Source organism: Haliaeetus leucocephalus, unplaced genomic scaffold (genome assembly GCF_000737465.1).
Source record: "Haliaeetus leucocephalus isolate CR32 unplaced genomic scaffold, Haliaeetus_leucocephalus-4.0 Scaffold229, whole genome shotgun sequence".
NCBI classification, from domain to species: domain Eukaryota; kingdom Metazoa; phylum Chordata; class Aves; order Accipitriformes; family Accipitridae; genus Haliaeetus; species Haliaeetus leucocephalus.
In genome coordinates this window covers 11347711-11359812 of record NW_010972665.1, presented here as the reverse complement: position 1 = coordinate 11359812, position 12102 = coordinate 11347711, and the positions used below count along the sequence as shown (strand labels likewise).

Sequence of the window (12102 nt, the reverse complement as noted above, 5' to 3'; positions counted from 1 at the left end):
AAAAAAAAACCCCCCCCCCCCCCCCAAAAAAAAACATTAAGACTGTGAATGTAGGAGTTCAGGAGCCAAAAAAGGCCAATAGACATAATTTGAATCGTATTACTCAAAACCCCACCAAATCCCCAAAACCCAACTCCTGACTTCTAAGCCAATCCGAACTCGGTGGCTGGGGATGTAATAGCCGCCCCAGCCACAGCGAGGAGGAGCAGCAGCCCTGCGGTGCTTGGCTGTGGTTCACCAGCCAGCGCGGCCTTTCACAGGGGGGCTACACTCAGACTTGGCCTGACCCTCAGCTGAAGTAAACTGGCATCGTTCTATGGATGTGTCTTGTCACTTGTTGACTGCCTTCAAAGTTTTTCTTCCTATTTTTGTGTTAAATGCTGCTTTGTAATGAGCCACCACACATTGCCAAGTGGCAGACTTAGTAGGCCCTGGGAACCTGGACTCGGGCCTGCCTGGAAACAAAAGTGCTGCCTCTGAGAGCGAAAGGCCTCAGCCAGGCCCAGTCCTCGCTGTCACACTGTCTGTCCTCAGAGTTTGTATCTTCTGTCTGGAAAAACAACAGCGACCTTAAAAGGCATGAGCACCCAGGGAACCAACTAGTGAGGAAGACAGCTGTATACAATATTTTGTGTGCCTTTGTTCCAAGTTATAAAAACCAAACCGCTACCTTAGCTTCACACATAGTCTCCTTTTTTCTTTCTTCACATGCAACAAACAACTTTTTCCTTATGTTTAGTTTGAACATTTGCAGTCTGTCCCCCAAGGCTTTTCTCAGACTGGTTGCCTTTGTGTATCTGTCTTCTCATTATTGACCCACTTCAGTTCATCTTTTCTCTGGCTATGAAGCAGAGTTTTCATTTAATTAGCACTGAATTTCATGCTGCTGTAGGCAGCCTACAGTCCTAAGATGTCTCAGACAATTCTGCATTTTGTGATTCCACCTGCCTTCTCTGATTTTGAAATTATCAGCCATTTCAAACTTAGCTGAATACAAACCCGTCTTGAGATTGCTAATAAAATGAGCTAATGAAATAGGCCCAAATGCTAAACCCTCTTGAGATTGTTTCTCATGTGTAAAATCAATATTAATCATCACTCCCCGTTTCCTCCTAACCATTCAGCTGCTCTAGGCTTAATAGTTTTTGAAAGAATTAACCTCGTATTAATTGCAGAACTAGCAATAAATAAGCAAATTAGCTACTTTATCATACTCCTGCATTCTAGTTAGTAGCTCTTCTCTTAACGTGAATGACAGATAATTTTGGAGTGACTAACTTACGCAGACCTTTAAGGCAAAATGTGATTAGTGGTTCTGCACTGTTTTTGCATTTGGGCAGCAAACAAAAAAGGTTTTGCTCCTGCTGAAGTTAACAGCAAGGCAGTCCTTTGATATTAGAAGAGCATTACTTCTTCAGGGCTTGATGTATTTTTAAAAAGTAGAGGCTAATTATTAAAAATACTTCTCCAAGTTGTCAATAAAATAACCTAGTCATCAACTTTCTGCAGAAAGGCACCCCGCCTGCCCCCACCTCACCAAACTCCGTTGTTCTTCACATTACTTCATTGTGGTGGATGAGCTCTTCTCCAAACCGCCAAACACTGGGCCCTAATTCATACAGATCTGTCGTGATCTGGCAGAGACTGTGGAAAAAGGAGCTGCATGTGCTCCTTGCTGTTCCAACCCAGATGAAAATATGCAAGTGTCAGGAGCAGATCTTCTTGGGAAGAGAGGGAATGGGAGAGGAGGAGGAGGGAAATACCAGTTAAATGGTGTGCTCCCTGCATCAGACACCTATACAAATACTGCTATATCACCAACACTGACAAACTGCATTGTTGAAAAATCAGCGTTATTCTTTCTGGTACCAGTGATTCATATTGTGATTTTTGAACAGAAATAAACTGCTAGTGTTAGGTGTTAAGCCCAGCTGAGCAAGAACCTCGTGACTGAGGAAGAAAGCCCACCTCCGTTCCCATTGTAACTAAAGGGCTGCACTTTCTGCAGCTTCCCCATAGTGGTTCTACAGATGCATACCGTCCAGCCATAATTTCCTGCTGCCTGATCAGATTATTCTTCCATTTAATTTTAGAGACAGCACCTTTTTCTAGTATGCTCAGCATTGATGGGGTGTTCACCAGAGTACCACAATGATTGAATATTTAGGGATTTCATTGTGAATCTATCATTCCACTCCATAAATGAGTTGTGTTTGCATAGCTGAAGCTTTCTGTTCTTCATCCCTTACCAGCCAAGGCAAATCTATTTCTCTCTCTTGATGAATAATTTAAAAAGTTGAGGAATGTCGTCTCTGCATTTTTGCAAGTTTCTGAGCATTTTGTCTACAATGGTTGTTGTTCTCATTTGTTACAACTAAATCATACTTAATATATAATGGGGAACACTATATATGATTTATGAACTGATCTGGCAAATAGAAGTTAATAACATACAGATCTCATTAATTGATTTCTCCCTAGGATGGATAAGAAAAATACTTCTTTAGTTTTTCAGTTACAACTATTATTCATAAATGTTACCTAAACATTGGAAAATGTTCTAGGAAAGTACTGCACTGGTATCTGTGGGACTTCAGTGCCAACATCTTCTACTCATATGTTGCAGTCATCTTTTGTGAGCCTGCCTTCCCAAAACCCAACCAATGACGTATACCTCATGTGCACGCAATTTGGCTGTGATTTTAAAGCAAAAACCTCTGCTTGTTTACACTTTCTGTCAACCAGTATTCCCAGAAAAATTTTTCAGATACAGGCTCTGATCCAGCAACACATGAAGATTCTTGCCTTCTTGACTAAGACCATAGTTTGTACCCTTGGAAACTTTCCAGATAAGGATGCAGTGTTCTGTCAATAGCCTAATACTGCTTCCTGACTTTAAGCTTGTTAAACTGCTTTCATAGAATAGTAATTTTGAAAGAAATCAAGGCAATCAAGTATTAGATCTTTATATAATGACAGTTAAGAAAAATAATAATTCCATCCTTCCAGTACATTTTCAGTCATGCATCTTTCTCTAGAAGAAAGAGCACACCTTCAGGCCCCAAAGGCTCCACTTTGGCCAGACAAAGTAAATACAGTGTATTTTCCACTGGTAAAGGCCTGACCTAAAGCCTACTCCAATCAGTAGAACTATCTCCATAGCTTTCATCAACTTGGCATTAGGCCTTGAGAAGGTAGCATGTACTTTGATTCATTTAAAACTTCAGTCATGTAAATTTGGACTCTGTTCTTGCTAGGTTAATGCCAAGTCCCCATTGACCTCAGTGTGGACAGAAACAGAATTCATTATTAATGTTTATCTGGGGAGAATAGATGATTAAACAGATACATACCTGTACCCTTGTCATGAAATCTTGATTCATAATCTTATAAATAACTTTTTTAAATAGGATATGACAAAAAAGCAAATGGCTTTGGAAAAAATCAGTCTTCAGAAATGTCTACTATATTTTGAGAGTATTCATGGACAACCTGTAAGTATACCATGGAAAGATAGGTAAATTAAAAATTATCTAACTTCTCTAACAAATATTTTTGGATGCATATATTAAATGTATTTAGATGAATTTTACACTATTAACATAATTTTAGTTATTTCAGGTATAAATGTTGTTGCCTGACACTGATGAATTTGGTTTATATTTTAAAAAATAAAATAAAAGGGCAAGTTTCTAGAGGCCCTGTATCTCTCTTCATGATTGGAAGTTGCAGGGTTTGATGATAAAGGTGGAGGATTGTACATCCACAGCAGACTTGGCTCATGCATACTGTAGCTCTGCTATGACGTATGAAACATTAGAATGCTTAGCAGCTGAGAAAGGTTTATAGGGCACCATCTGAGATGTGAACTACAAAAATGACATGACCTGTCATCTGTGTTTTCCTTTATTTCACAGCAGCACTTAAAACTATTAATTAAAATCCTTTCAAGGGACTTCATTGCTGAATGTAGGTACAAAACAAACATTGGTGAGAGGATGATTTGAAAATTTGTCTATACACAGCTGAGAATTCCTGTTTGATGTCTAAGTCTGTATTCTTATGACTGTCTCTGTTTCTGACTAGTACTTGTTGTCGTAGGGGAAAAGGGAGTGGCACCAACACGTGTCCAAAAATATGCCAGCTGTTAAAATGATTGTGATCTGAATCTGATCTCTCTGCATCTTGGATAAAATAATTTTTTTGTCCATCTTCTTTGGGCTTGGAATGAGAGCTGAGGGGTGGATAGAATATATCTATGGGTATGAAGAAATTTCATTTCCTAAGAAGGAGAACAAAAAAGAAATTGAGTTATTAGTGTTATATAGAGGTAAAAGAGACTTAAAGATTCAAAGATAGAAAAGAGAATAGGGCATGCTTTGTAGCATGGGGGTCAGAGAGGGTGTTCCTTTTCTCAAGGCTGAAGAAGCGCTATGATCAGCTAAGAAAGAAGATGCTAACTACATAAGGAAAGAGGTGATCAGTGATACTAAGCCGCCATGAGGGAATCCTAAGACTGCCAAACAGCTCTGACTTAAGGTCACAGAAAGCTCAGCAACAGTCAAGAATTTAAAGCAGGGTCATGAAAGTTAGGCAAGATTTCTAAATCTTTTTTTGTCATTGAAAATAAACAAGCAATCAGGAGCCACTCCACACAGAGTTGCATACTTAAATAATTGTGTCTCTTACAGAAGCAAATTTTAGTCTTTGTATCTATATCAATGTATTTTCCTGCGGGAAAGGGGTGAAGAGTCTGCATGCATCCTGGGCACCAAGAACAGCTGGAGAATGAGGCCAGTGAGGTCCCAACTCAGTGGCAAGCACAGGGCCTGTGCCCAGTTCAGAGCTGGAGGGATCCAGGAAAGAGAGATCTGCTGGGGAAGCTCACACAGTTTGTAAAAGCCGGGGAGTGATGACTTGGAGATGGCAAATGAGTGACTGCCCAGGCAGAGGCACTCTGGTGACGTTTGCTAAGAAAACAGGTGCCTGCTATCAAAGAGCTGTCCCAGTGCAGAAAATGGATTTTCACAATATTGAACGTTGATTGCCGAAGCCTCAAGATTCCCTACTTCAGATGTTTCATAGAACCATCGAATGGTTTGGTTTGGAAGGGACCTTAAAGATCATGTAGTTCCAACCCCCCTGCCATGGGCAGGGACACCTTCCACTAGACCAGGGTGCTCAAAGCCCCATCCAACCTGGCCTTGAACGCTTCCAGGGAGGGGGCATCCACAACCTCTCTGGGCAACCTCTTCCAGTGCCTCACCACCCTCAAAGTTAAGAATTTCTTCCTTATGTCCAATCCAAACCTACACTCTTTCAGTTTAAACCCATTAGCCCTTGTCCTGTCACTACATGCCCTTGTAAAAAGTCCCTCTCCAGCTTTCCTGTAAGCCCCCTTTAGGTACTGGAAGGCTGCTATAAGGTCTCCCTGGAGCCTTCTCTTCCCCAGGCTGAGCAACCCCAACTCTCTCAGCCTGTCTTCATAGGAGAGGTGCTCCAGCCCTCTGATCATCTTTGTGGCCCTCCTCTCAACTCGCTCCAACATGGAGCGTCCATGTCCTCCTTATGTTGGGGGCTCCAGAGCTGCATGCAGTACTCCAGGTGGGGTCTTGTGAGAGCAGAGTAGAGGGACAGAATCACCTCCCTTGACCTGCTGGTCACACTGCTTTGGATGCAGCCGAGGATACGGTTGGCTTTCTGGGCTGCAAGTGCACGTTTGAGCTAGCAACCCGTGACATGCCTTGTCACTTAACAAATATCACACCATAGGATTATCAAAAGGTTAATTGGAATAGAGTGTACTGGGATTCCAAGAAAATAATCAGAAATTTAGCCTATTATGCAAAAACTTTAGTGGTGTTTGTTGATGGTGGTGGTTTTTTGTTGTTTTTAAAGCAAATAGCAAAATTCAGTCCTAGACAATGTCACAGTTATTGTATAAACCTCCTTTGGGAGTACAAAGAGAGAACCCATCAGAAAAAATTATCAAGTTGCTGCATATTCAGAGTATCATGACTACAGCAGCCTTGAAACACAGCGGAGAGCACTGGTGATGATGATTGCCCTGCTGATGTATAGTATGGATGACACCATCTTTACCCAGACTTACCTGAGTAGTCAGATGGAGAGGGCACTGACTAGGTTTAAAACAAAAAATGATCTGTTCTGGCTTGTTTGGCATTTCCTAGAGCTTGAATGTGTTGCAATCAAATGGAACATGAAGACTGGGGAAGAGAAGTGGACTAGCTGGGATAGGCAAGCCCTGACATTCTGCAGTGAAGCATACCTCTAGAAATAGTCCCTAACGACTCAATCAGCCAGACATATGCGGTGTCGTCAACCTGCATTTGTCTACTGTCACCCTTACTCCTGCTGACCAGGGATTTGTCTGCTTCTGAGCAACTCTGGACTATTGTCCATACCATCAGCCAGTATGTGTGTCTTCAAACCTGCCGTGTGGTCACTCATCGGAGCGTGTGTAGCTGGGCTTCAATGCAGTAGTGCAGTAGTTGTGCGAAAAGACAGTGCAGTCGTATCCAGTGGGTGCTGATAGGCATGTGAGTTGAGGAGCAGAGGCTGATGGTGAACTAGTTTGGAAATGACCCTGTTTTGACATTTAATCACTGAGGAACATGTTGTTTTTCTGTTGTCTTTTTTTTTTTTCTTGTGGGATTTACTCTTTTTTTTTCCTTAGTCCAGTAAGTCAGTCTACTGCACACCTAGTTTCCATAAGGTTTATTTTTGTATTTATAAACATTTGTGGCTGGATCAGGCTCTTAATACCTGATCTAAAACAATATTCTCCTCCAAATCAATGCTCCTAATGCACTTAGTGCAAGCACAAACTACATGAACAGACAGTTAATCCCGATCATGGAAGGCAGTTCCAGTGAGGGATGCACACAGCAATTCTGCATGGAGCCACCTCACTCACTGAGGCTGTAAAGCTGTGTTCTCAGCACCCACCATCCCACTGGGCCGCTGAGTATATTGTCTCAGGCGGACTGTCATGTTACTGTAGCTCACCTGTTGCCATTATTGCAGTTAAGTAAGTGAGGTGTCAATGCAATATGCACAGTAGAAGCATATCTTAACTCTTACAACTCTATTAGCATCTTCAGAAAGAGACAGAGAATAGTTTACCCTCTGCCTGGGTGATGTGGCTCGAGGAAGTGAGGAATCCACGTGGGGTATTTTCCATTAGAAAATAGATTGCTATTTTCATTTTTAGAAATTGTATGGATTAAACTACAGTTCCCATGGAATATCTATGGAAGCAAAATACACATCAGGTCATATTCTTCTAATACCTTTCTTAGCTTTACAGGAGCAAATGAGAAATCTTTTTTTTTTTATGTTTAATTTTGGAGGAGTATATTTTGTTATGATTTCTCTTTAGGTAACTAAGCAAGAAAAGAGTCTCATGAAACCTCTTTATGACAGATACAGAATTATCAAGAAACTTCTCGCAACTCCATCTTTGATCACAACAATTGTAAGTTGGAAAGAATTCATATGCATTGTCCAGTAAACATATTAAATGCTGTGTTTGATTTGAACCTGTATGTCAGTTTGGCAGCAATAGAACTACTGATATTTGAAGAATCTGCTCATTGGTTAATACAGGGTGTTGATATTTCAGCTAGAGCAAATGCTCTATGAAATTCAACTTCTAAGCATGCCAGAGGTTGTAATGTATGGCAGCAGTTTCTGAGGCAATCACTTCAAACGACGGGGTAAGAGATCAAAGGCTGGCACTAGTTTTCTATTATGCTAACATATGCAACACAGAATGAAACTTATCTCTTTTCATGAAGCCCTATACTGTCACTATATCTATCTTCTGTATTTTATTGTCAATGCTTTTATCAATTACGTAGCACATAAATATTGTTTGTAGTACTTTAATAATATATCAATGTAATGTAACAGCACTGGTCTCACTGTGAGTAGAAGTAGCAGAATCTGGCTATTTGGAAGTTAATTAGCATGCCTCTATCAAAAATACTAATCTAATACTAATTGGGGCTGGGTTGATTTTAAAAATTATGAACTATTGCCTTGTTAGATGACAGTGGAGCTTTAGATTGCTTTGAAAAACCCAATTTTAAATCTTTTTACACATGCACACGGATATTTTATTTGAAAAATGTAACTGACGTTCCCTTGTGCTTTACTTCTTAGGAGTTTTTATGTTTAAGCTTTAGTTTCAAAAGATCAACTTTTCTTCTGAGGGTGAAGGAACATGAGGAAGACAATGAGTGACATCACTCTATTTTGGTAGTTAACATTTGTAGCTATAAAACTGTGGAATCTCTATCTCCGAGTCTTGTTACAGTCAGAATTTCTGGACATAATGCAAACAGTAGATGGTATATGAGAGGACTACAAGTTCCACCAAGACTGCACTGCTTACAGAAATACAGAATGTTCTTTAAATCCTTGCCACTTATAAAGGCTTTTGTGTAAACAGAAGTAAATTGCTGGCTGGAGATACTCAGAAGCAGGGCCATCTTCTGTCCTGTTTAGTCATGGTGGACAACACACAGTAACTCAGTGAGCCCCATGAGAGCTCTCGTGAACAATCTCGGGTAGACCTGGGTAAAGCTTTCAATATGTGTAATCTATTTCCGTGAATATATCCCGAAGTTAGATCCCAATTCTTTACGTTGTCATCCTATTAATTGTTAGTATTGTAATGCAAACAACTAATTCAATAATGCTTTACGTTTTACAAGCAGGAAGAGGAAGACTCAGATGAAGAGCATTCTCAAAGCAGCCATGAGTTATCATCCGGTCCGATATCTTGCCTCCCTGTTGATGAGCATCTGTGTTACTCTCAGGAGGAGAGTGAGCCTGCGTATGTTTCACCTCTGGATGAAAAGAAAGTTTTCAGGCAAACAGCCTTGTCTATGTCCAATTTACACGAGGCAACAATGTAAGTTCTGTCTTTTTTTTTTCCTGAATGTTTTAAAATATTTCATATAGACTTTGTAAATGAAACATGATCCATACTTACTGCATGGGAATATTCTATACCAAAGAAGTGACTCAGTGTTTTCTTACGGGAGAAAAGAGGCAGATGATATTTGTTGTTTGGGCAGCATACCTGTGGTTTGAGCTATTTATTCAAAGAACGAACTTTGTGCCAAGTCCGTGAAGAGAAAGGTGAAGGAATGTGAGCAGATAGGAGATACAACTACATATACAGAGTGGTAGATATGACATAATGGCATAGTAAAGATACGTAGACCTACCTATAATTGCTACAAAATTTTTAGATATCTAACTACTTATGTTCTTACAAAGCAGTCATAAACCAAAGCACAGTTTGGCCACGCAGGATAATCTGCTCCTCTGTTTGTGTGTGTACTGGGATTGACTCTGTGAGTGATGTAAGAATGCCAGAGACATCAGGCATATGAACAGCAACAGGGGAGCTGAGTGAAGGATCATGCAATACATGTTCACGTGGGAGGCCAGGGAATGGGTATAAAATCAATTTCTTCCTTGCATGAGAATAGTTATTAGTGTCTGGATGCCAGAAAAAAAACTTACCACCACTCTCCTACCCTCCATTATAAAACCAAAATAAAGCCCTCCTGCTTTGTAGTTAAGAATTTCAGGTTGCATGAGACAGCAAATCTCAAGATGCACATGGGCTGTTATCACTCAGCCCTGAAACCTGTTGAAGAATATGCCTTCCAGGAACGGATGTGATCTCAGAGCTTGTGGGAGGGTATCTTTTTCTTGTGTTTTGATTGGGAGTGCTTAGATGCATAAATGAAGTTGACTAGGCTCTAACAAAATTGAGAGTAAATAAAAATGTCTTTGTTTTCTATGTAACTTGACTATGTATGCAATAGTTTGCTCACAAATGCTGTGAAGATATTTCTGTGCCTTTTGTTATTACAGAAAAAAACCCCAACCAACCAGCTGCATATGTCGTAACAGAATTCTTTCTCTGCCTAAAAACCTTATTCTCCAAATACCAGCTAAAACATGGCCTCCAGAAATATTGATTCTGGGTACCACTAGCATTTCCACTGCATCACAGTCATGTTTGGTAACAGCTGCTTTTAGGAGTAGGGCTTGGACATTGACTTTATTAATTCAGTTCAAGAGATGCAAAGCACTTCCTGTGAGATTCTGAGCCCTGTCAACTCCATTAATTCCACACAGAATTAAGACCACCAGTAAGACTCAATCCTGAAAGCTTTTCCTCCCATGTTGTCCATAGAGTCTCTGCCTTCACTTTATTAGAAGAGTGAGAATACTAGTAAAAGGGAAGGAGCACAACTGTTTATCGCGTGTTGCCAGTTATATCCATAGTTGGAGGGATGTGGTGGAACATCTCGGGGCACTGAGATCAGTGCCTGCCGTGGTCCGTAGCAGCCAGCTGCTTATTACCCAAAGCCACAGCCTTTACAATACTTCCAAGCACTTGGGGGTTTCATGTTCTTGTCTCTGTTTTACAGGCCCGTTCTGCTTGAACATCTTCGAGAAACAAGAGCAGATAAGAAAAGGCTTCGCAAAGCTCTGAGAGAGTTTGAGGAACAATTCTATAAACAGACAGGAAGGTAAATAACCAGCTCAACAAAAGCCCTCTCCTTCTCCCCTTTGGGCTCTTATACAGACCTGTTTGCTCCTGCTAGGGTGGTTACTCTTAGGGGAGCAGGCCAGAAAAGCTGCTGCTAGGGACTGGAAGATACCGTGGAGGTGTCTGGTCTCTGTGGAGATGTCCACCTCCCTGTTTAGTTCCTCTGGGATGTGGGCATCCCTGAGGACAGTCTGGACCTGGGGAGCTTCCAGGACATGCCTGGAAGGTATAAACCCTGAGCTGAAGGGAGGCTGCTAAAGAGTCTTTCTGAGGATGTCAATCTGCAGGGATTACACTTGGCAGTTGGGCCACTTTTAAAGGCCAGATTTGAAAGCAGGAACCACTGTTTCTTTCACCCATAGACAATACTGGCTACTTTACACTCGCCGTTTATCCTTCTCCCTTCATTTAGCAAACGTTTTTGCTGAAAACCACGGATGATACGGACATGGAGTATTCTGGTAACAGTTTTCAAAGCACTATGTAATAACTTCTCTGCACATTTGAGAATGAAGTTGTCATGCTTGCATGGCTGACAAGAAAGAAAATTACTTGGTATATGAAAATTGAGTATTTTAATTACTGTTATTTCATTTCTGCCTACTAGAGCTTTTTGATCCTGTCAAATATTACCTTTAGTCACCTACAGTTAGGAAAAAAAAAAATCCAACCCAATTCTCATTAGTTGTTGCAGAATTAATTTTAAAGACTGTTTCTCCTCTTACTGATAAAAGTGATGGCACTTTTATTTGCTTTTCATAGGAGTCCTCAAAAAGAAGATCGGGTGCCAATGGCTGAAGAATACTCCGAATACAAGCACATGAAAGCTAAAATCAGGCTCTTGGAGGTTCTCATCAGCAAGCATGATATTTCCAAAACAATTTGAAGCGAATGCAATGCTGTGATACTGTTCTTTAGCAAAAAAACAAGCAAACAAACACGTAATGAAAAAGAGGAAGTAATTTTACAGGTCTTGGTCTGCTGCACAATTATTTGACACACTGAGATTTTTGATGCACTTTACCAATTATACTAGCTGGGATGAGAGAGGACAGCAATATGCAAGACTATTAATTAAGCACGGGTGAGTGGACTACGGTATATATTTTTTTCCTTTTGAAAAAGCCTTGAAGTGCACTGTGAGAATGCTAGAAATTAAAAGGACGCTGAAGTATTGTAGATTGTCAGTTTGACCTGCTCTTAGTTTTAAAAAGCATGAGGAAATGCTCTCCAGGTTTTTAGTACATGACAATGTACCACACCTTTCTTTCCAGAATTAACAGGCACTATAATGAACTATTAATGTCGGTTCTCAATGTGCCAATTCACTAGATAGATAGATATTAAAAGAAACATGAGCGAAAAACTCATGAACGTATGCTATCTTTCAAGACAGCATTGCTGTTGAATTCCAGCAGCTTCAAAGAAAGGTGCATACAAAGAACCTGTGCCAGGATTTGGTCTAAAATTCTGGGAGTAGGGCAAAGTGATGCTGCCTA

At 40.6% G+C, this 12102-nt stretch overlaps 1 protein-coding gene across 1 annotated transcript in view; it reads left to right on the top strand.

Annotated features, from left to right (window-relative positions):
* FAM13C (family with sequence similarity 13, member C) overlaps positions 1–11521 on the top strand; it is a 56357-nt gene extending 44836 nt beyond the window's left edge. The window contains exons 11-15 of the mRNA XM_010567892.1: positions 3411–3494; positions 7403–7498; positions 8742–8941; positions 10482–10583; positions 11366–11521. Of these exons, the coding sequence (XP_010566194.1) occupies positions 3411–3494; positions 7403–7498; positions 8742–8941; positions 10482–10583; positions 11366–11489 (606 nt within the window). The 3' untranslated portion in view covers positions 11490–11521. The remainder of the gene's footprint in view (positions 1–3410; positions 3495–7402; positions 7499–8741; positions 8942–10481; positions 10584–11365) is intronic.
* The last annotated feature ends 581 nt before the right edge of the window (positions 11522–12102 follow it).